General features: G+C 45.3%; 1 protein-coding gene across 1 annotated transcript in view; it reads right to left on the reverse strand.

Annotated features, from left to right (window-relative positions):
• Positions 1–24,358, reverse strand: part of LOC147725264 (uncharacterized) — a 533,626-nt gene that overhangs the window by 17,837 nt on the left and 491,431 nt on the right. The window contains exon 25 of the mRNA XM_086918228.1: positions 22,123–22,218. Within this exon, the coding sequence (XP_086774354.1) occupies positions 22,123–22,218 (96 nt within the window). The remainder of the gene's footprint in view (positions 1–22,122; positions 22,219–24,358) is intronic.

A 24,358-nucleotide genomic window follows, 5' to 3' on the forward strand; every position in this document is an offset into this window, starting at 1 on the left:
CATTGGTCGTACATCTGGCCATTATTGATTTGGATAAACCACCATAGTTAACATGACTTTATTTTGTGTATATAGGTACTCAATTGTGAAGATGTGATTTTTAGGTCCCAAAGACTTTTCTATGAGGCTGAAAATACATTATATCTTACTATTATATTAATGATGTTAAGTCTGCAGAGCCTGCTGTCATCAGGCGTGCCATTCTGCATGTAGAGTGACCAGGCAGAGGAGGATCTACCCTCTGAAAAGCACGCCTCTGTGGAGCCTGCAACCGTCCGGTGTGTTGTTCTGTGTCTTGGGCAGAAAACTAAAGTTATTAATACCCTCCCCAGCTTACCCTGCAGCCACTCTCACACATTTAAAGTGCACCAAAGTCCTGTGGCACAGAACCCAGGAAACCAGGTCCAAGGGTGGCTCTATCCACTCCATGCGGAACCCAGAAGATGCTGTGCTGAACCACCCCCCTTGGCTCTTGGTTTAATGCTGTGAGTCTCTAAAGTAGTCTCCTTTGAAGTAGCACCATTGCCGTTGGCACTGTAGTACTTTTGCTCTCTTTTCTGTGGCCATTATTGTTCGAGTCAGCTGTCATAAAACCAATTGGAAAGTTTTAGGCCGTATAGCTTGAACTGTTCTCTTGCGGTTTGCGCCCTGGTTTATGTGTCGTCTGTTTATCTGATAGAGGTCTCTTTGGAATATGGGCAAATGGTAGGCTTAGAAAAGCCCTAATGAAGTCTTTAAGTCAGCCAAAAGGATTGCGTCAAGCGCAGTGGCAAATTGTCGCTTTTGAAATAGACAAATTAATGGAAGAAGTAGAAAGTTTACTTAGTGGCAGTAATAATCTACCCAAAGCAGGTTGGACAGTGGCTAATATTTTCCTCAAGAAATTTCCATCTACATCTCTGGCCCCTGAACAAAATATTGACAGTACGGTTGAACCTAGACACAACTAAAAATGAGCTGCTGGTGTTCAACTCTTCATCACTAGCATCTGATTCTGCCACAACTAAGTCAAACATTGAACTAACTGTGGCTCTGAATATTGCATGTGCTAATCAGTTTAATCCCCATGCTCTTTTGAGCTCTGAAATTGAAGACACAGATTTTGGGCAAATTAGAGATAATGTAAATTCTCATACTACTTCAAAGGAGTAGACTAGGATGGGGAATGGGGTCTGTGCATCGAATACCGACAACTGTATCTTCTTAAATGAACTCAGTGAGCTCGAATTAACTGTCAAGTCATTAGTTGCAGAGATGCTACAATTGAGAATGACTATAGAAACTCTTACAGAATGATTAAGTATAACCCACCCTGGCATAAACCGAGGAAATGTAGAGGCTAATAATTCTAAGCATTACAGTAAAGCAGGGGTGGGTGGGCACAACGGGATTAATACTGCGAAATCCAATTGCGTTCCGAAAAAAACACTCTGTAACCGACAACATAGAAGTGCTTCTAACAATATTAGATAAATAGGTGGTCTCAAAATCACAGGTTGTCTATTCGGTCTTTGTCAATTTCATGACAGCATTCGACAGAGTGGATAGACCAACTCTTTGAAGCAAGGTCCTCTCTTGTTCTTCTTATATCTCAGTGATCTTCGGGAATGTTTTGAACATGTCATCAATTTTCCCCCAAAAACATCATCATAAAAAATTCATATCATGATGTATGCCGATGCCTGTAGGAAGGACCCAAACCGTAACTCATCTCTGCCTGTTCCCTCTCCCCCAGGGGTCGACACTACAGAGCCTTCATGTATTGACTCCAAGCGCAGCATGTTCGGGGAACCAGCATCAGCATATGGACGTTCCTGATCTTGTGAAGTGGATTGAACCAGTGATTGAATAGGCATTTGGTGGGTCGCAATAGCAATAGCAGCCACCATGTCAGGAGTGGGGGCATCTAGCGAGCTAACAGGGCTGGTGAGGCTCACAGAACCCGCCGAGTCAGAGAAAAGGACATCTGGCTGACTAGCAGGGAGAGTGAGGCTCATAGAACTGGTACCGGTTTCCATTGCTAAAGGGGTAAAACGTTTTTCTAGAGGAATTAGGGGCGGGCTTCCTAGAGGGTCTGGAGCTGGTTCTTTTAGCTTTACAGCTTGCTCCATTATTTTAAAATAGGATTTAAGGGAAAGAGTAGACTTTAGGGAGGAGCAAAGTCCCCGGCACCTTAGATTTCACAACACCCCAGGCTTGGCGTTTCTCTTCTTACGGGGGGTTGTAGGTGCCACTCTTTTTGAGTCTTCTATAGGATCAAGGGTACCCCTGATTTTGAGCCAAAACTAGGAGCACAACTGGTATCTATTTTTTACTATAGCTGTCCCAGGGGGGGACACCTCTTTTCTTTTCCTCTTTCTATTCTCACCCACACAACACAAGTCTCCGGGTATTATAGTGCCCCCACGAGGAGTCGGAACCAATTCAGCTTTGCCAGAGAGTGGAGCAGAGTCCAAAGCAGGGTCTGAAAAAACAAAAGCCATACACCTCTGTTCACCTCCCTCTATTGAGCCGCTTACTGGATGCAGACAATGATCTTGGAGACACTGAAAAACGGAGGTGTCTGAAATTATGCGCAGGGTGCCTCCTCCGTTCAGACCCTGAGTGAAAAGTCTGTGCTGCTGCCGCCCGTATCCGTGTCCAAAGTCTAGCACCGCAGGCCCCGTAACCACAGTTGGTTACCCACACGGTATCGAACTCCGCCTCTGCCTCTGCACCTACTTCCCGAACCATCTGAGCCTCCTGGTCCTAGCACTCGCCGTCTGGCCGCCGCCTCCAAAGCCAACACAATCTCAAAAGAAAGGATACCACATCAGACAGGAAACTCCGCGCAAACTACACAAAGATGCCACATCCTTACCGGGTTCACTTTCAATATGCTTTGTGGCTGTCTGTCCGTATGTTCAGGTGCAAGACGCCATGCCGCTCCCGGAGCACCAGAGACTGGCGTTAGCCCACCGCCATGTTCCTCCTTCTCTCAGGCTTTAAGGGGCGACCTGCTCTCTAAGTTTGCAATTTCAGAGGCAAATCAGAAGGGGATCCATGACAATTGCGAAGCATTGGAATCTAAACTGAATGATATTTGTGTTCGCACAGGATCTCTTGAACTTGAGGTTAAAACCCTCTCAGATTCAGTCCATGGGAACATGAAGGATATTGAGGCTTTGAAACTGCAGAACCAAGCTTTACGGTTGGATTTGGAGAGGCTAGAAAGGCAGGCCTGTAGAATCAACTTGAGGATCCTTAAAATCCCAGAGGGAGTGGAGAAGGGGGACATTAAGGCCTTTGTCTATAAATTGCTTAAGGAGGGAGTTTTGAAAGATTGAGAGGATATTGATCTGGAATCAGAGATTCAGAGAGTCCATAGGGATCCATTTAAGCCCCACTCAGATAGGAAAACAACAAGGAAAATCCTAGGTAATTATCAGACCTACATAGTCAAGGAGCTGAATTTGGGGAGATTGCTGAAGGGGACAACATCACATCATGAGATGGGGGCCTATCAGATCTGGAATTATCTTTGGGAGACCATGCATAGTTTCGGTTTCCCTATGAATTTTATTGAGGCTGTCAAATCCCTCCATTCAAAACCAAGTACGAAAGTTTTAGTCAATGGTATTCTATCGGAATGGTTTGATATTTCAAGAGGTACCAGACAGGGCTGCCCCCTGTCACTCTTATTGTTTAATTTATATATTGAACCTTTTTTTTGTTTCCTTCGAGAATATACTCTCATTTTGCCGTTTAAGATCGCTGATTTGGATCTTAAGTTTGCCCTTTATGTGGGCAACCTTTTAATGTACACATCTGATCATATAAAAGCCATACCCAGACTGTACTTTTACTACAGAGAAACTCATGTGACAATTTTCACAATAAAATGGGTAAAGCATCAAGTTTATACACATTTTCTAATGTTCTTTATATCACAGAACCTGAAATTTGGGGTGTGATTCTCAATCATAGCTTTAATACTATTTTAAAGGGAGCAGATATACTTTATTCTTAGTTAGGTGCTGATTAAGTACCCACATTTAAAAACGAGGACAAAAGCAACCTGGTGGATTACAGGCCCATTAGCCTGATTGATTTTGCACAGTAACTATTTTGCAGGCATTTGCTGGAGTGTCTTTTAGACTCGATGAGAGAAGGGAATATACTGTCACCCCTGCAGGTGGGTTTTAGAGACAATACGAGTACCATAGACCAATTGTCCTATTTTTTATTACTTTATGAAAATATGTGACAATCAATAGGGAACATGTATATGTTGTGTTTGTGGACCTGCTTGCCGCATTTCTTCTACTCCTATGAGAGAAGTTTTTTGAAGCCCCACATAAGACGACTTTCCAGGAGTAATTTATTGCAGATACTTATTAGACTCCACAGGGATAATTACGCCCAAGTCAGGCTTGGAGGGGGCAGAGTTGACTGAGGGCATTAGGGTTAACAGAGGTGTGCATCATGCATGTGTTCCTTAGCCTACTGTATTCACACTTTACAACAGTTTTAAATTATAGTAAGCTTTTTATAAGGATATAATCAATTAGATAATTTAACTTAATCTTGTAACAAACTTTTTTAAATAATGGATTTGAGGAAATTGTTGCACATGACATTGAACTTGGTATTTTTCTAGTGTAAACAATATTAATGTTGCCATTAGCTGGGGTTTAGATTATGGAAAAATGACCAGTACATGTGGATTTTTTGTTTTTTAGGGGATAGCAGAATTTCCAATTAGAATTTATGAGTAACTATGTATGTACATTAGCATTATCAATATCATTTGTAGAATGGGTGATAATAATATTGTTAATGTCTCAATTATTTAAAAGATTTAATAAAATCAAATAAATATATTTCTACTACCTACTAATTTAGATCCTTTAATGTTTTGCATTTTTGTACATCATTTTATAAATGTTTTAAAAATGTTACAAATTTATTTGATTTAAAAATAAGCTTATAGTAAACGTCAATCTTCTTTTCCTTCATTATTGCCGAACAATGTTCACAGGACAGCTTGGGAAGCTATCCTACTATCTGTGTATTGCTTGCTTCACTGTTTTTACATTTCGAACTTGTGGGGTTCAATGAAGAGCTGGGATTAATGCGTCACTAAGGGCAACTCCTTTAGACATTGTTATGTAAATAGAATGTTTACCAACTGCATTATATAGCAGGTAATCTGGTGTGAAAGCTATTTCAGAAAGATTTTCAGAGGGGATTTAAAAAAAACTACTTAAGCAATATACTTGAGAAGTCCAATTATATAGATCCCTTATAAATTAATCCTCAATTTTAGCACAAATCTACTGACATTTTGATCAAAGAATCTGTCACTGCCATTTTTTGTTGACTGTAGTCATTATTGAAACTGCAGTTATATACCTAACAGTGTAGTACAAAGAGGTGCTGCCATGTACAAGTACAAAAGGTGAGTATTTTATGAGCGGAACAGGTTCAAACTTGGCATGCGTATTCACTGAGCTACATGTTCATCATTGTCATCATTGCCAGTCATAGCTCAAGTCTCCTTTCTCGTAATTCAATCTAACCGTCTCTGTTACATCCAGGGTAACTGGAATCATGTGTCAGTCAAGGACCAATTCATGCAGGTAGAAGAAGCTCCTGCATGGATCTGTGAGACTGTTGTTCTAAATGATCTGACTTTATCGAAAAACTATTGAGAATATCATAATTTGTTTTTCAGGAATGTTTTAAATTGATTTTTAACCTCCTTACCATTGGTTGGATGGGCGGGGAGAGTTTAGATTATCCCAAAATTACCTCAGCATTAATTTGTCTCCCCAGTCCACATTGAGTTTTCCCGCTTGCACCATATCGAGTAAGGAGGCAGCAGGATAGTTTACAACTCCTTCTACTTCACCCCGGCTTGATAAACAGATGATGATGGGGACGTGCATCAGACGCACATAGCGGGTGCACTTCTGGCGCGGGGTAGACAAGCCCATCCGTGCTTGGACTGCGCTCAGCGCAGCCACGCTGCCCAGCAACAACCAGATTCAGGTTCTTTCTGTAGTAACTCCCAGATGCACTCATGGTTCTGAGGCTGGCTGGTAAAGTTCAATCAATACTGTAATAGCCCCTCTGAATCTGGAGCATGACAGGTTTTGCACCCACTGTGATTTTTCACTTAAACCCCAATTGATGAAAGCCACTAAGAAATGTTTAAATCCAGTGGACCAGAAAAGAACCTCTAATCATAATCTACATTGTTCACTCATTAATTCAGAATATTGACCAAAAATAAATTGGAATTCTTCGATTTCATACAAACACTTAATCTTGAATTAATTTTCATCACTGAGACTTGGGCGGCTGATAGTTCCTGCCCAGATTTAGCCCATGCCTCTCCAACCGACTACGCTCTCTTGAGGCTTGATAGAACAGGGAAAAGGGCTGTGAACTGGCCTTTGTTTTTAAAAAATATCTTAAGTGCCTTTCCCTAAAGGTGTGTTTGTACAAAGGTCTTGAAGCCATGCTTTTTAAGTGTTGCCACAATGATCACGGCTTGTTTATTTTTTTTTTTTTTTTATATTTTTTTATTATTGGCAAATTCAAAACATGAAACATAAGTATACAGGATAGACAATATGGAATGATACGGTATACTTGGTTTACAAGGTAAAAACACAGATATAAATAAACAAACTTCTACCTCAGGGAAAAATATAACGATTAAGAAAAAGAATACAGAAAAGAAAGATGAAAAAAGAAAATGGAAAAGAAAGGGAAGATAGTATCAAAATCAGAATCAATCAAAGGCCCTGTATCTGGTTTCCCCTTTCTTCATTATACCACCTGGTAATAGGTTCCCATATCTGTTTTCCTATTGCTCTCATTTTCCTACCTCTTGTGGCATATATTGAGATTTATTGTTTATAGATAGCTATGAAACGGCTAAGCCACATATTAAAGGTAGGAGGCTCTGTATCTTTCCACCTAGCTGCTAGAATTATCCGTAACACGGCGTATCTCAGAAAAAGTACCGCCTGTTCTTCTCTATTGTGTTTCAAAGAGTCATCATGACCCAATAGGAGCAATGTTATAGAATCATATATTCGGTGCCCAAAAATTTGGGTCCAATATTCCAGTATCATAGCTTTGACTGTTGCCAATGTAGGGCATTCAGCAAACATGTGCAGGAGATTTGCGAGTGGTTGTTTGCATCTGGGACAATTGTCATCAATCCTGAGCCCCCAAGCAAACAATTTAGCTGGCGTATAATATAAATTATAAATGATTCTATAATATTGAGCCTTCAAGTTAGAAGCTATAAAATATATTGTTGAGAGGGCTAATGAGAGATCTAAATCTATATTTGGGTTAGCTAATTTTAAGGCCCAAGATTGTTCCGTGCGCTCTAAATCATCAGGAGTGTTGGCCAAAAGTAACTGATATAGGACCCCAATTCTTGTAGATTTTTTCCCTATAATATCAAATAGTGGGATATTATCTAGTAGAATTTTTGGTTTGGTATTATAGATACTAGCTGATATTTGATAAAATTTTAAAAAATCGCTCGCGGGGACATTATATCTTACTTGAAAGAGCTCAAAAGAAAGTGGGAGATTATTACCAAAAAAATCTTCGATTGTTTTAATACCTAGGAGCTCCCACCTCTGGAATCTACTGTCGTCAGGGATATTAGGAAAAATTTTGCATTGCCATAAAGGTGTATATTTCGTATATATAGGAAGCCCTAGATGTTTGCCTATAGCTTTCCAGACTGAACGAGCATCTAGAACAGTCTTTAATTAAATTTTTTTATAGTAAGATGCTTCAACCTGCCTTAAAAATAGTCCCTTATGTTTTTTGCCTAGACTGAGCTCATATATCGATGGTATATATGGAGTTATAACGGTTGGACCTCCTGGTTTAGCAGTCAGAAGAGGATCCATATGTTGCAGTAATGATGCCCAAAAATATAATCTTAGATTTGGTAAGGCTAAGCCGCCTCTACTTTGAGGGAGTGCTAGCAGGGGGAGGGCCCGCCTTATTTTTCCGTAGCTCCACATAAACTTTGTCGGCTTGTTTAATGGACTGCTAATTTGTCACCCCCAGGACTGAGAGCACATTTTTCTGAAGCTATAGGACAAGTGCTGGATACAAAGGTTATCTTCGAGGACTTTACAGTACTTAAATTTTTATATGGAAAGCTCCAAAGACCGATATACCTGTGAATTGATCGATATGATAAGTAGCCTCGGTCTAGTTTAAAAGGTAACTGTTTCTTCTCCCTCGGCTGTTCATACATTGGATAGGATTTTTACTTATAACCCTGTCTTCATTTTCTTAGATTTAGTGCTGTTGGCTCGGTCAGGCATGCTGCTGTGATTTTTCATCTGCTTAATACTTCTAATGTTGTTTATTACCTGAATCCTAGAAAAGGCAATCAATAAAGAACTTATCATATTCCTTGAATTTAACATTCTATTGGATCATTCACAGTTCGGTTTTCACTGCCAACACAGTACTGAACTGGCCCTAAATACTGCTGCATATGAACTAAGGGCATCGGTCAATAGGGGGAGCTATGCAGTGCTCATCCTTCTTGATCTTTTGGCGGCATCCGACGCGGTCAATCATAAGATTTTGATTCACTGTGTTGAATCTTTGGACGGCTACTGCTCAGATTCTTTTTCTCTCCCTTGTGGGGTTCCACAGGAAACAACTCTGACCCCGACTGTGAGAAGTTGGCCTGGTATATAATGCTCACTAATTCTAGTGATCACTTTGTACCATGCCAAGCAACCCTTATGATGATGGTTGTAATTCAACCTTGTAGACCAGTTATCCTAGTGGTAACGTGGACAAAGCAGTCTTAGGCTAAACTCTGAAAGGCATGTGAAGCCAGCTGTTATACCATACACAACCCCCTTGAATACCAAATGAAAGGGACACCACACAGATATATATTGAAAATATATATTGATTTATTAACTATTAAAATCCCCTGGACTCTTTATGAGCACAGAAGCACAAGCGTAAAATCACAAGACAGTTTAAAATACACAAAAGTTGCACAATATGGATGAGCCCTAGGGGCCACCTAAACCATATACTAAATTAGTGGTATAAGGGATACCTAAAGGAAAGTGAAGAGGCCTAGGGCCTTGGGAATCGCTGGAGCTATTCGAGACTGGAATTAACTAAGTCGGGAAAGGCCCACGGGACTCGGGTGCAGTGTTCAAAGTGCACGCACTTCTCAATACAAAGTCTATGGTGCGTAAAAAGCACAAAGTTAGAAAGTTAGGAACCTTCCGAGTGACCTACGGAGCTGAAACTTAAAACACAGGCCCTTGGGATGTGTACCAGTGCAGGAGCACCGGCGGAGCTGAGTTACCTCACCCACAGGAAGCGGGTGCACAGGGTCGAAGATGTGTCGGGTTTCGTCACGCTGGTCGATGGTGCTTGGAGCTGAAGATGCTGCAGGCGGCTCGATAAGAAGAGTTCCGGTGGATCCAAGGGTGGATCAGAAGAGTTGAAGACCTGAAAGCAGAGGGGACAGTGTTCAAAGTCACTAGCCAGTGACTGCCCTGGAACCAGAGTGGAACCAGGCGATGTCGGGTGCAAACAGGCGTTGTCGGGTAGCTTCTTTCTGCAGCCACGTGGATACCCGGGGTCGAGGACGTCCAGGAGTCGGTCACGAGCTGTCCCACGTAGGCTTCTCGCTGTTGGCGGTGTCGGCGACCTGATCGGAGCAAACAGGCCTTGGCAAATGCAAGCCACGCAGAAGTCGAAAGATGCTGTTCACTCGGACCAGCAAGGTCAGAGCGGGTGCTCCTTTTCACAGGAGCTTGGGTAGGTCTGGAGCAACCAGACCTGCTGTTTAAATCTTTGGGTTCGTCGCCAAGATGGCCGCTGACCACGTGGCTAGTGGCCGGGATGGCGCGTCGAGTGGCACGGTGCAAAAGGGCCCCACGCAGGTCGTGGAGATGCTGGGGGGCTGATCTTCGGTGCAAGGGCTGCTCGGTGGTGGGGGTTCTCAGTCCCCAAAGCACAACGTCGAGGATGCCTCAGAAGCTGCGCAGTCAGCTTTACGAGTGTCTTCCAAGAGGTCCGGTCCCACGTCACTCGGTGCCTCCACGGGTCCCTTCTTCGCAGGGACTGTGGATCGGGCTCTGAGAGGTCTGGGAGTCTGGTTCTTGTCGGGCTCTGGGCTCGGTCTCCGGCGGGAGGCGGCGGCAAAGCAGACGTCGAGTTGCTGGTTGGTACCTGTGTTCACAGGGTGGTCACTCCTTGGCCACAAGGGAGATTCTTCTTCAGTCTTCTGTGCAGCAGAATGTCGAAGTCCAGTCTTCTTCTTAGTTTTAAGTTGATTTCGGGATGATCTGCCGTGCAATGGCACTGCTCCCCCTCTTATTCCCAAACTGGGGGTGGATCACCTCCTAGGTCCCTCCTCTGGGTGGAACCAGGAAGGGGGGCGGTTACACCCCCTTTCCTTTGTCCAGTTCCGCGCCAGGACTGGGGCTGGAAGGCCCCAGAACCGGTTTGGACTGGCCTATGCACGGGGACACCTTGTGTGCCCCGGGCATGTCTGATTCTTTTCAGCCCTGTCCTACCTAATACACAAAATCCTGTCTGGGGTGGTGCTCGCACCTCCCAAGGCAGGAAACCCTTTGTCCAGGCCACCATCTGCCGAGTTTCGGTCAGCAGCAGGAGGCCAGACTTGTGTCTGTGGTGGCAGCGTCCATTTTGTGAAGCTGAGGCTCTGTTTAACTTTAACCGGGGTTAAGGCTACACACATGTCGTGTCCCTCTAGAAGGGTGGAATGCTATCCCCGTCGCCAGAATTGGCGAGGGGATAGTATTCCAATTCGTATGACACCTTACTCGACATGTTTTGATAAAGCCAAACCAAAGATAGCATTTAACCGCGAGGATTATAATGCACTTAAGAGTATATGGTATGGCAATATCCCGGAACGGCTTAGGGAGTTGTTCCCGACAGCTGCAGACAGGCTCAGCTCATGCCAGAGCACCATCTCACATATTTCCAAGCACTCTGCCTCCAGGATTGATGAGGCCTCCCATAGGAGTGGCTGATAGGAACATATGTGTCCAGTTTAGGGTTAGGCACAGACATACCGTACCTAAGTAAGAGGTGGTTACACCGACTTACCCCAGCTGAGTGATCAGCCAGTTGTGTCACAGATGGAGGCCAGGCCAGGGGTGGCACAATACGTGCTGCAGCCCCTGGTAGGCCTTGGATACACCTATGCCCTGGGCACCTAGGGTGCACTATTACAGGGGCTCATAAGGTGAACCAGTTCCAATTCGTAATGCACCTAGAGTGCATGGGCATCAATTTAGAGAGAGAACAGCAGGCTGTGGGTCTGATTAGCAGGCCCACAGCCACATTAAGTCAGAAACCAGTGAAGCAAAAAGCAAAAATTTGGGGTGACCATAGGATAGCAGACCCTACTCTCCTACATAACCCCCCCCCAAACGCAGGGACATTAGACTAACCTTGACCAGTTGTGTCTTCATGTTCTAAGTGGAAGTACCTGGAGAGACCATCTGCGTTGCCATGGTCAGTCCCTGGGCGGTGCTCCACTGTAAAGTCCATCCCCTGTAGGGAAATGGACCACCTGAGTAGTTTGGGGTTTTCACCCTTCATCTGATTAAGCCATAGGAGGGGCTTATGGTCGGTCTGAATCTTGAAGTGAGTGCCAAATAAGTATGGTCTCAACTTCTTCAGGGCCCACACCACAGCAAAGGCCTCCCTCTCTATAGCTGACCAACGTTTCTCTCTGGGGGTCAGCCTTCTGCTAATGAAAGCAATGGGCTGGTCCTGGCCATCTACATTAAGCTGTGAAAGCACTGCTCCCACTCCCAACTCAGAAGCATCTGTTTGGACAATGAACTCTCTTGAGTAGTCAGGACTCTTCAGGATAGGTGCAGAGCACATGGCCTTCTTCAGGTCATCAAATGCCTTTTGACAGATTTCTGTCCACTGAACCTTTTTGGGCATCTTCTTGGATGTCAGATCATTAAGAGGAGTCACAATGGACCCATAGTTCTTAACAAACTTCCTGTAGTACCCAGTCAGGCCCAAGAAAGCTCTGACCTGAGTCTGGGTAGTTGGAGGGGACCAGTCCTTGATGGTCTGGATCTTACTCTCCAGTGGTTGAACTTGGCCTCCACCTACAAGGTGGCCCAGGTATACAACCTTGCTCTGCCCTATCTGGCACTTTGTTGCCTTGATAGTGAGGCCTGCCTTCTGCAGAGCCTCAAGCACTTCCTTCAGGTGGATCAGGTGATCCTCCCAGGTGGAGCTAAAGACAGCAATATCGTCCAGATAAGCTGCACAAAAGTCATCCAACCCAGTGAGGACTTGGTTCACCAACCTTTGGAAGGTGGCAGGTGCATTTTTCAAACCAAAGGGCATCACCACAAACTGATAATGCCCACTAGGGGTAGAAAATGCTGTCTTGGCTTTAGACTCCTCAGCTAACCGGATTTGCCAGTAGCCAGCTGTTAAGTCAAATGTGCTCAAATATTTGGCAGAAGCCAACTTGTCAATGAGCTCATCTGCCCTTGGAATAGGGTGTGCATCTGTCCTGGTGACAGCATTGAGTCCTCTGTAATCCACACAGAACCTCATCTCTCTCTTGCCATCTTTGGTGTGAGGTTTAGGGACCAGAACCACTGGGCTAGCCCAGGGGCTCTCTGAAGGCTCAATGACACCTAATTCCAGCATCTTTTGCACCTCAGTCTTTATACAGTCCCTGACGTGGTCAGGTTGCCTGTAAATTTTGCTTTTTACAGGAAGACTGTCACCAGTGTCCACCACATGTGTACACCAGTTAGTCTGACTGGGTGTCAATGAGAACATATGCCTGTATGCCTGTAGAACTTGTCTGCAGTCATGTTGCTGATGTTCAGTGAGGCTGCCACCTAAGGCCACACCATCAACTGAGCCATCCTCAGGGTTCTGAGTGAGCAGGTCTGGGAGAGGGTCACTCTCTTCCTCCTGTCCCTCATCTGTAGCCATGAGCAAGCCCATGTCTGCCCTGCTGACATATGCCTTCAATCTGTTCACATGGAGCACCCTGTGGGGGCTCCTGGGAGTTCCTAGGTCCACCAAGTAGGTAACCTCTCCCTTCTTTTCCAGAACTGTATGGGGTCCAGACCACTTGTCTTGGAGTGCTGCTGGGGCCACTGGCTCCAACACCCATACCTTCTGTCCAGGCTGAAATTCAACAAGGACAGCCTTTTGGTCATGCCAAGCTTTTTGTAATTCTTGGCTAGCCTCAAGGTTTTTGGATGCCTTCTCCATGTACTCTGCCATCCTGGAGCGGAGACCAAGTACATAGTCCACTATGTCCTGTTTAGGCTTTTTGAGAGGTAACTCCCATCCTTCCTTCACAAGACACAGGGGTCCTCTTACAGGGTGCCCAAACAACAATTCAAAGGGGCTGAAGCCAACCCCCTTTTGAGGGACCTCTCTGTAAGCGAACAAAAGGCAGGGCAGAAGGATGTCCCATCTTCGCCTGAGCTTTTCAGGTAATCCTTTAATCATGCCCTTTAGGGTCTTGTTAAATCTCTCAACAAGCCCATTGCATTGTGGGTGATAAGGGGTGGTGAACTTGTAGTTGACACCACATTCCTTCCACATAGCTGTCAAATATCCAGACATGAAGTTGGTACCTCTATCTGATATTACCTCCTTAGGAAACCCCACTCTGGAGAAAACTCCAAGTAAGGCCCTGGCCACAACAGGAGCTGTTGTGGTCCTAAGGGGAATTGCCTCTGGGTACCTGGTGGCATGATCCACTACCACCAGTATGAATCTGTGCCCAGATGCTGTAGGGGGATCCATTGGTCCAACAATATCAATCCCCACTCTTTCAAAGGGAACCCCCACCACAGGTAGTGGTATCAGGGGGGCCTTTGTTGTTCCACCTGCTTTACCACTGGCTTGGCAGGTTTCACAGGAGCGACAAAACTCCTTGGTGTCTTCAGACATGTGAGGCCAGTGAAAGTGAGGGACAAGCCTGTCCCAAGTCTTGTTCTGGCCTAGGTGTCCTGCTAAAGGAATATCATGAGCCAAGGTGAGTAGGAAGCCCCTAAATTGCAGAGGTATAACCAACCTCCTGGTAGCACCAGGCTTGGGGTCTCTAGCCTCTGAATAAAGGAGTCCATCGTCCCAATATACTTTATGGGCACCTTGAGCATTCCCAGCAGCCTCAGCAGCAGCCTGCTGTCTGAGGGGTTCAAGAGAAGGACAGGTTAACTGAGCCTGCCCCAAGTCTGCCCTAGAAGGTCCCCCTGTCCCCAGAAACTCAACCTGATCAGGTTCAAGTTCTTCAGGGACAGTTCCTTCAGGGGTCTCAAGATCAGTTTCCTGTGAAGCCTGATCCTCACTTGTAAGCAGTTGGGAAGGCGCAGCCTTAACCCTCCTGTTCTTCTTCTTGGGAGGTACTTGGTCCATTGTTCCAGGATCCAAGACCTGAGGTTCAGAGAGGCACTTTTTGGCCTGTGACCTGGTCACAGCAAGGACATGTGATGATATCCCTAACATCTCTGCATGAGTCCTGTACTCAACTTCTGACCATAGAGAGTTCTCCAGGTCATTGCCCAACAAACATTCTACTGGGAGATCAGCACTAACCACAACTTTCTTTAGGCCAGTTACCCCTCCCCAGGAAAAGTTAACAAGTGCCACACTATGTGTAGTAGTGACATTGCTGGCATTGGTCACCAGGTAATCATCGCCTGGCATGTATTGTCCAGGGTCCACAAAGTTAGGTGTCACCATAGTGACACTGGCACATGTGTCCCTGTAAGCTTGAGCCACTTTGTTGTTAATCAAAGGTGTCTGTCTGTATTTGCCCAGGTTACTGGGACTTATGTCAGGGGTCAAATCTATGTCCCCTTCACAAACCAGAACAGCCTGTGTAAGGGTTCTGACTAGGTCAGAATCTCCTTCAGTTCCCAAAGTGATTCCCACTAAACCCTTGGCTTGAGGACCAACACTGCTAACTGTACTAGTGGGTGCAGGTGCCTTAGGGGCTGCAGTGTTGGGGGCTCCACCCTTTTTACACTCACTTGTCCAGTGAGAGGTGTTCTTACAAGTTTTACACCAGGGTTTCTTCTGACCTTCTTTCTTCTTCTTCTTGGAAGTTTGGGACCCACCCTCTGTCTCAGTTTGGGGCCCTGTTGAAGACTTCTGGTCTTTAGCTTTCTGCTCCCCACCCTTCTGGTCTGTTTTCTTCTGGTCACCACCCTGGTTCTGGTTCTGGTTCTTTTGCTTAACTCTGGTTCTTACCCATTTATCTGCCCTCTTTCCCAATTCTTGGGGAGAGGTCAAATCTGAGTCAACCAAATGTTGATGCAACTGCTGGTTCTGACAATTATTTAAAATTTGTTCTCTCATCAGCAAATTGTACAATCCTTCATAGTCTGTAACCTTGCTTCCCAGCAACCAACCCTCCAGAGCCTTAGTGGCACACTCAACAAATTCAGACCAGTCCTGAGTCTGTGTCTTCTGGGTATCTCTGAACATTAACCTGTACTGTTCAGTGGTTAAGCCTAACCCATCAATCAGAGCACTCTTCAGGACCAGGTAGTTTCTAGAATCCCCATCACTAACTGTGAGGAGTCTGTCTCGGCCTCTACCTTCAAAGGAGAGCCACAAGATTGCTGCCCACTGCTCCTGAGGGATCTGCTGTACCCTGCAGGCTCTCTCCATTGCAGTAATCCATTTATGGATGTCATCCCCAGCTTTGTAGGGGGGCACAATCTTACTCAGGTTTCTATTATCAAAAGACCTGTCTTTATCCTTGTGGATATTGCTGCCACCAGTGGGTTCTATTACCCCACTCTCTCTAGGCTGTCTTGCTCTAGCAAGTTTCTCCTTAGCCAGGGCAACCTCTAACTCTTGCCTCTGGATCCTAAGCTCAGCCTCTCTCATCTTGGCCTCATGTTCCCTTCTCTGAGGGCTAGTCATCTCCTTTCTGGAGTGACCATGAGAGCCTCTAGAGACATGGGAGGTATTGGATTCACCTGAGTGATGCCTCCTCCTCCTATGGCCCTGGTTAAGTCCACCTGAGGGTCTGAATGGGTTGTTACCTGATTCATTCCCAAGTTGACTTAAGTTAGCCTGGTTCAGTCTACTGACCAGCACCTGACTATCTCTGTCATCATCTGACTCACTGCTTTCCACCTCCTCTCCCTCTTCTTCTTCCTCTTCCTCTACATCTACTTGAGGAGCTCCAGTGGTGGAGGCTTCCTCATCTACTAGGATGATAGGGGCAGGGGTGTCTACAGTGTCATCCTCTGAAGGATGGCCTCCTTCAGCATTCCCTGTGGGGTTTGCTTTAGAGGTCTTTAGAGCTTCAGACTGATCCAAGAGCTCTCTTAGGTGGTCTGCAGTAGGGGTAGGCCCTGTCTTCAGACCCCTTAAGACACAAAGCTGTCTTAATTCCTTAAAAGGAAAAATAGCAAACTGGGATGGTGCCCTTGGAGGGTCACTCTCAACAGTTCAGTAGAACTTAAGTATACTAGTCTTGTTTTATATGTACCTAGCAGGTACCTGTATGATCTTTCAAATGATAATCTCAAAGATTGTAATGGTAAAACAACAGCAAGCTCAGATCCCAATCCGCTGCTCACCAATGTGAGAAGTTGGCCTGGTATATAATGCTCACTAATTCTAGTGATCACTTTGTACCATGCCAAGCAACCCTTATGATGATGGTTGTAATTCAACCTTGTAGACCAGTTATCCTAGTGGTAACGTGGACAAAGCAGTCTTAGGCTAAACTCTGAAAGGCATGTGAAGCCAGCTGTTATACCATACACAACCCCCTTGAATACCAAATGAAAGGGACACCACACAGATATATATTGAAAATATATATTGATTTATTAACTATTAAAATCCCCTGGACTCTTTATGAGCACAGAAGCACAAGCGTAAAATCACAAGACAGTTTAAAATACACAAAAGTTGCACAATATGGATGAGCCCTAGGGGCCACCTAAACCATATACTAAATTAGTGGTATAAGGGATACCTAAAGGAAAGTGAAGAGGCCTAGGGCCTTGGGAATCGCTGGAGCTATTCGAGACTGGAATTAACTAAGTCGGGAAAGGCCCACGGGACTCGGGTGCAGTGTTCAAAGTGCACGCACTTCTCAATACAAAGTCTATGGTGCGTAAAAAGCACAAAGTTAGAAAGTTAGGAACCTTCCGAGTGACCTACGGAGCTGAAACTTAAAACACAGGCCCTTGGGATGTGTACCAGTGCAGGAGCACCGGCGGAGCTGAGTTACCTCACCCACAGGAAGCGGGTGCACAGGGTCGAAGATGTGTCGGGTTTCGTCACGCTGGTCGATGGTGCTTGGAGCTGAAGATGCTGCAGGCGGCTCGATAAGAAGAGTTCCGGTGGATCCAAGGGTGGATCAGAAGAGTTGAAGACCTGAAAGCAGAGGGGACAGTGTTCAAAGTCACTAGCCAGTGACTGCCCTGGAACCAGAGTGGAACCAGGCGATGTCGGGTGCAAACAGGCGTTGTCCGGTAGCTTCTTTCTGCAGCCACGTGGATACCCGGGGTCGAGGACGTCCAGGAGTCGGTCACGAGCTGTCCCACGTAGGCTTCTCGCTGTTGGCGGTGTCGGCGACCTGATCGGAGCAAACAGGCCTTGGCAAATGCAAGCCACGCAGAAGTCGAAAGATGCTGTTCACTCGGACCAGCAAGGTCAGAGCGGGTGCTCCTTTTCACAGGAGCTTGGGTAGGTCTGGAGCAACCAGACCTGCTGTTTAAATCTTTGGGTTCGTCGCCAAGATGGCCGCTGACCACGTGGCTAGTGGCCGGGATGGCGCGTCGAGTGGCACGGTGCAAAAGGGCCCCACGCAGGTCGTGGAGATGCTGGGGGGCTGATCTTCGGTGCAAGGGCTGCTCGGTGGTGGGGGTTCTCAGTCCCCAAAGCACAACGTCGAGGATGCCTCAGAAGCTGCGCAGTCAGCTTTACGAGTGTCTTCCAAGAGGTCCGGTCCCACGTCACTCGGTGCCTCCACGGGTCCCTTCTTCGCAGGGACTGTGGATCGGGCTCTGAGAGGTCTGGGAGTCTGGTTCTTGTCGGGCTCTGGGCTCGGTCTCCGGCGGGAGGCGGCGGCAAAGCAGACGTCGAGTTGCTGGTTGGTACCTGTGTTCACAGGGTGGTCACTCCTTGGCCACAAGGGAGATTCTTCTTCAGTCTTCTGTGCAGCAGAATGTCGAAGTCCAGTCTTCTTCTTAGTTTTAAGTTGATTTCGGGATGATCTGCCGTGCAATGGCACTGCTCCCCCTCTTATTCCCAAACTGGGGGTGGATCACCTCCTAGGTCCCTCCTCTGGGTGGAACCAGGAAGGGGGGCGGTTACACCCCCTTTCCTTTGTCCAGTTCCGCGCCAGGACTGGGGCTGGAAGGCCCCAGAACCGGTTTGGACTGGCCTATGCACGGGGACACCTTGTGTGCCCCGGGCATGTCTGATTCTTTTCAGCCCTGTCCTACCTAATACACAAAATCCTGTCTGGGGTGGTGCTCGCACCTCCCAAGGCAGGAAACCCTTTGTCCAGGCCACCATCTGCCGAGTTTCGGTCAGCAGCAGGAGGCCAGACTTGTGTCTGTGGTGGCAGCGTCCATTTTGTGAAGCTGAGGCTCTGTTTAACTTTAACCGGGGTTAAGGCTACACACATGTCGTGTCCCTCTAGAAGGGTGGAATGCTATCCCCGTCGCCAGAATTGGCGAGGGGATAGTATTCCAATTCGTATGACACCTTACTCGACATGTTTTGATAAAGCCAAACCAAAGATAGCATTTAACCGCGAGGATTATAATGCACTTAAGAGTATATGGTATGGCAATATCCCGGAACGGCTTAGGGAGTTGTTCCCGACAGCTGCAGACAGGCTCAGCTCATGCCAGAGCACCATCTCACATATTTCCAAGCACTCTGCCTCCAGGATTGATGAGGCCTCCCATAGGAGTGGCTGATAGGAACATATGTGTCCAGTTTAGGGTTAGGCACAGACATACCGTACCTAAGTAAGAGGTGGTTACACCGACTTACCCCAGCTGAGTGATCAGCCAGTTGTGTCACAGATGGAGGCCAGGCCAGGGGTGGCACAATACGTGCTGCAGCCCCTGGTAGGCCTTGGATACACCTATGCCCTGGGCACCTAGGGTGCACTATTACAGGGGCTCATAAGGTGAACCAGTTCCAATTCGTAATGCACCTAGAGTGCATGGGCATCAATTTAGAGAGAGAACAGCAGGCTGTGGGTCTGATTAGCAGGCCCACAGCCACATTAAGTCAGAAACCAGTGAAGCAAAAAGCAAAAATTTGGGGTGACCATAGGATAGCAGACCCTACTCTCCTACACCGACCCTGTTTAATTTTGTCACTCTGCTAGCCACACTGATTAGAAATCTGGGTTTTTTCGTTGACTGCTATGCTGATAACACTCAAATTTTCATCTCAGTTGCTGGCAACCACAAAGATTCAGCAATTGCGTGCAACAAGTTAACACCTGGATGACGTGAAATCGTCTGAAACTGAACTCGGATAAAACCAAGGTGTTATTGCGGGGAAACAATACCTTGTTCTTGTTGCCAAATCCGTAGCCAGAGGGTTTTGCTTCCATTCCAACCCCTGGCACTATGGTGAAAAATCTAGGGTTGATCTGGTGGCACATTACACCTTGCTACAGTGTATGTACAAGGGCGGTGTCTCGGGTCCGGCTCTGAGGTGGCTAAAATCTTTTTTAATACAGCGTAGTTTCCAGGTCAGACAAGGTGCACATCACTCCGATGATATTAAACTGGACGGGAGAGTTCCTTAGGGCTCAGCCCTCAGTCCCACCCTGTTTAATCTGTACATGTGTCCTTTGGCAGAGATAGTACTGGACTTTAGAGTAGATGTAGTCTCCATGCTGATGATACCCAGCTGTTTATCTCCCTATCCCAGGCACCTAAGGTTGCGGCATCTAATTTCAGAGCTTGCATGCAGGAGCTTGCCTCCTGGATGGATAAGAACTGCCTGAAATTGAACGGCAGCAAGACCGAGGTACTGGTGGTGGGTGGTGACATCTCAAGCTGGACCTCGGAATGGTGGCCTACGAGTCTGGGCCCTACCCCATCACCTTGTAGAGAGGCAAAAAATTTGGGGATCTGGGTGGACTTCACTCTCTCCTATGACGGACATATCCGTCGTGTAGTTGGAAATGTTTTGGTATACTAAATAAATTGCGGAAAACGGACCTCCTCCTATTAGGGGCTAGGAAGACGATGATACAGGCTCCCATTACATCTCATCTTGACTATGGGAACATACTTTATCTGGGAGCCACGGGTAAGGGCCTTGGGCAATTACAGGTCCTACAGAATGCCGCTGCACGGCAGGTTCTTATGTAGCCCAGGAGGGCGGCCTCAAAAAAAGCCCTTGACTTACATGTCAACGTATTTCTCAGAATGCTGGCCCGGCATATCTGAGAGACTTGGTCACCAGGTATGTTCCAAGAAGGTCTCTTAGATCCACAGGGACTGGCCAGCTGGTTATCCCAAAGGTAAAGAAGGCTAAAATGGGAGGCCGTTCTTTCCGAGTTCTGACGGCTCAGAGCTGGAATAAACGTCCTCTATAACTAAGGCTAGAAAGCTCGGAAGCTAAATTTAGAAAGCTGCTCAAAACAAACTGCCCTCCCTCTCACTTAGCGTGGAGGCACACCGAGATGGCGTAACCATGGGCTTTATAAACTTCTTTATTATTAATATTTAAGTTTATATCAAGTATATCAAGTTTATTTTTTAAATTAAACAAACATGATATACCCTTTTTATAATCAAATGAATTTCTATTTCAAGTCACAGATCCTCAATGAAGTTTTTTATTGTGAATGGATCTAAATGAAAGCTTTCTAATATTATGACATGTACAATAGTACTCCGGGGACCTCATTTAAGACAGGCTGTCATGCTGCACACAATTTTCTTCAGGACAATGGATATTCAATAGAGAAGACCTGGATCACCTTTTCAGACTTTCAAGGAATGCATTAAGTATTGAAGTTAGGTGTTTTGTTGTTAGTGTATTTAATGTGATTACATAAAAATATGGCAGAGGACATTAGAAGGACCCACCAGTTTCATACTTTTCATGAGTGTATTTCTATTAATATGTTTAATTAACAATTCAAAAACAGCCATGAGCACATCAGTAAATAACAGTTTTAGAAAGGTATTTGGTTTTGTAAAATGTAATCCGACCATATATCTTAGACTCAAAAACATATTTCCAGCATCTCTTAATTATAAATACACTTGTATTTAGTGGTTCATATCACACTCCCTCTATTTCTTATCACAGTGAATCACATCTGTAACATTGATAAATTTATTGGGATTGCTAACTGCAGAACAGAGTACTCAAAAGGTGAGGGCCATGTTTGGAGTTTGGCAGCTGGGATACTCATTTAAAATGTGGTGAAGTTCTTGTTTTTCTACATTACATGTGCCATAGGCTAAGGCTGAGTGCATATATGGATTATTCAATCCCTAATATATTAGTAAATAGAGTGCAACTGATAAACTTTCATTGGTCTGAAAAGAGTCTTCGCCTGTTTGCAGGCCTCTGAGGCACTCAATGGGTCTAACTTTAAGACAGAGACTCTACTGCTGGATCAGAGGATGTATGCCATTAGCTTTACGAGCTGATGTGAAATGTGTCAACAGTGAAATCAAGCCGGATAAATTACTCTAAATATAAGCAAGGTCATATTTTTCTACCTGCCTTTGGGAAAGTACCCACAATAAATCATGTTAGAGATAACTATCAGAACAAGTTTGTTCTTTGGTTTCCGACCTAGTCTTCCCCCTTGATTTGATACAAATTCTGAAGTATTTAAATCCAAACTTCCCGGTACCACATGGATAGCATAGTGGAGGCCTTTGTGTCAGCAGTTTCTGAAGTGGATTTGTTATGTACTCAATAAATAGGGGAATTCACTGTCCAACTCAAGTCAGTCAGTTGATATTTCAATATAGCCTCAACTATTTTACAACAAAACGGAAATTGAGAACACAGACTTCCTTCTTCTTAGCACCTTACCATTCGTAGCAGCATCCTTTTTCATTGCAATGCTCTTTGGTGATTCCCTCATAGCAGCAATTGACTCTTCATTTTGATTCAATGACTCATTTGTTTCTGGAAAATACGTTTGATAACATTTAGTTAAAAAAAACATTTTGCAATCACAGTTCCATAAGTAAAAGTGCATCTACTTTTATTTAATTGTGCTACTTACGTTTTGGATCTACAAGATCAAAATAAAGTTAATGACGATGATGAAAACTGTAGAGTATCCATCAAAATCCATGAAAACATACTCTATTGTAGATCTGTTAACATGATTCGCAGATTAAGTAACAGACAATTGATCCTCCATTGCGGTGCATTTTCCTTCTCTGCCAAGACAGAGTTGGAATCTCCGTCAAAGATAGAGTTAACCTGCATCAGTAGATGTTTTTTCACTTAAGCAGATGTTGGCACCATGGACAAAGACACTTCAATGGAAAATACACAAAAGCCGTCCTTTGTTAGGTGATTTTCTTTGCTAGTGGAATTTCCATGTAAAAAAGTGGACACTAAAGATCTACCTGCAAGTGGGAATGCACTGCCAATGACTGCATGTCAACTCTGCCTGACATGCTGGGTGCAGCAGATGATACTAATGCTTAAGTGAAAGTTTACTGCCTTTGTGCAGCAGACTGCCACAGTAAGGGCAGGGTACAAAATGGCAGAAGGGGTCACTGGGTACTGAAATTGAATAAGGATATTGACGGGAGGGGGGAAGCGGCTACCTGAGGGCATACAGCAGCTACACATAGGTCATGTGTGACCTATTTGCCTGGCGGGGTAGGAGGGTTTCAGTGGGAGTGGGGTCAGGGGGGAGGGGGCTGCAGTGCACACTTTTGGAGGACACAAGGTGGGGTACAAACAGGATACAGTAGGAAAGTTGCTCAGTAGGAGGACACTAGGGGACACGTTAGATGTTCAAGCAAAAAGAAAGGGCGTAAGCACCGAATGGTTGGGTTTAAGACAGTGGGACAAAAAAGGGAAAAAATATGAGCACCAGAATAATTACTATCAATGTATGCGGGTTGAATGATTGCGTTAAAAGACAACGAGTGGCAGCCTATCTAAGAGCCTCAGGGGCGGACTTCATGTGCTTACAAGAAAAACATATATTCAAGCAGTAAGGGATATCTTTTGGACCAGCTAGGCTTTCAGGTGTTGGCACACTCCAAACAAGGGGCAAAGACAAGAGGGGTGGAAATATTGGCTAAAATAAAACAGGTAACAGTTAGGAAAAAATAGAGGATGTATGATGCAGATGGGGTTCTAGTGGAATGCCAAGTGAATGGGAACTGGATTACTATAGGATCTATTTATGGGTCGACGGAGGATGACCCAGAGATCTTCTCATTCTTAGATACAGGGCTTCCGGAATGGGCCCCAATAGTAATCTTGCGGGGAGATTTTAATATCAATGGCATAGGAGGGTTACGTATAGGTGGATTAGGGAAATACCAGGGTCGGAAGAAAAGGGCAATTATAGAGATGGCAAGTAATAATTCTTTGGCAGATGCATGGCTTACAATCAAACCAGAGGATGATGGCCCCACATACTTTTCTGCAACACACAAAGTTCTAGCAAGGCTAGACTATTTTATGATCTCTAATAGACTGATAGGGAAAGTAAAGATGGAAAGGGTACCCCGCATTGTATCAGACCACAACCCGTTAATACTATCATTAGAGACCGTAGTAAAAACCGGACCTCAGCGAAAATGGACATTTCAACGCAGGTTATTAAAAGACAAACAATATATTAAGCACATGGAAAAGTGGATAACAGATTCCTGGGAGATTAACTGGCATAGTACCACCACAGGTTTTACTTGGGATGCCTTTAAAGCAGGTGCACGCTGAGAAACTCTTAGTTATAGCCTAACAAGTCAAAAAAAGGAGAGGGCCAAGGTTGACATGCTATCCCATAAGGTTGCAGAGGTGGAGGCATTAATTCATGTAGGGGCACCTATAGATCAGACTCTTGTAAAATTAGCTAGAGCAAAAGCAGAGGCAGGGGAACATGTGGCAGCAAAGGCAGCTGAGCTCTAGATAGCAAGAAAGGAGCATTGCCATGAGTATAGAGAAAGGGTGGGACACACCTTGGCGGTCAGAACCAGGCAGAATGAGGTAATGGGTGAGATAAAGGAAATTATGTATAGTAACGGGAGCCTGATTACGGAAGCATCTGCAATCAGATAGGTGTTTAGGCAAT

Source organism: Lissotriton vulgaris, chromosome 4_1, assembly GCF_964263255.1.
Source record: "Lissotriton vulgaris chromosome 4_1, aLisVul1.2, whole genome shotgun sequence".
Lineage (NCBI taxonomy): Eukaryota > Metazoa > Chordata > Amphibia > Caudata > Salamandridae > Lissotriton > Lissotriton vulgaris.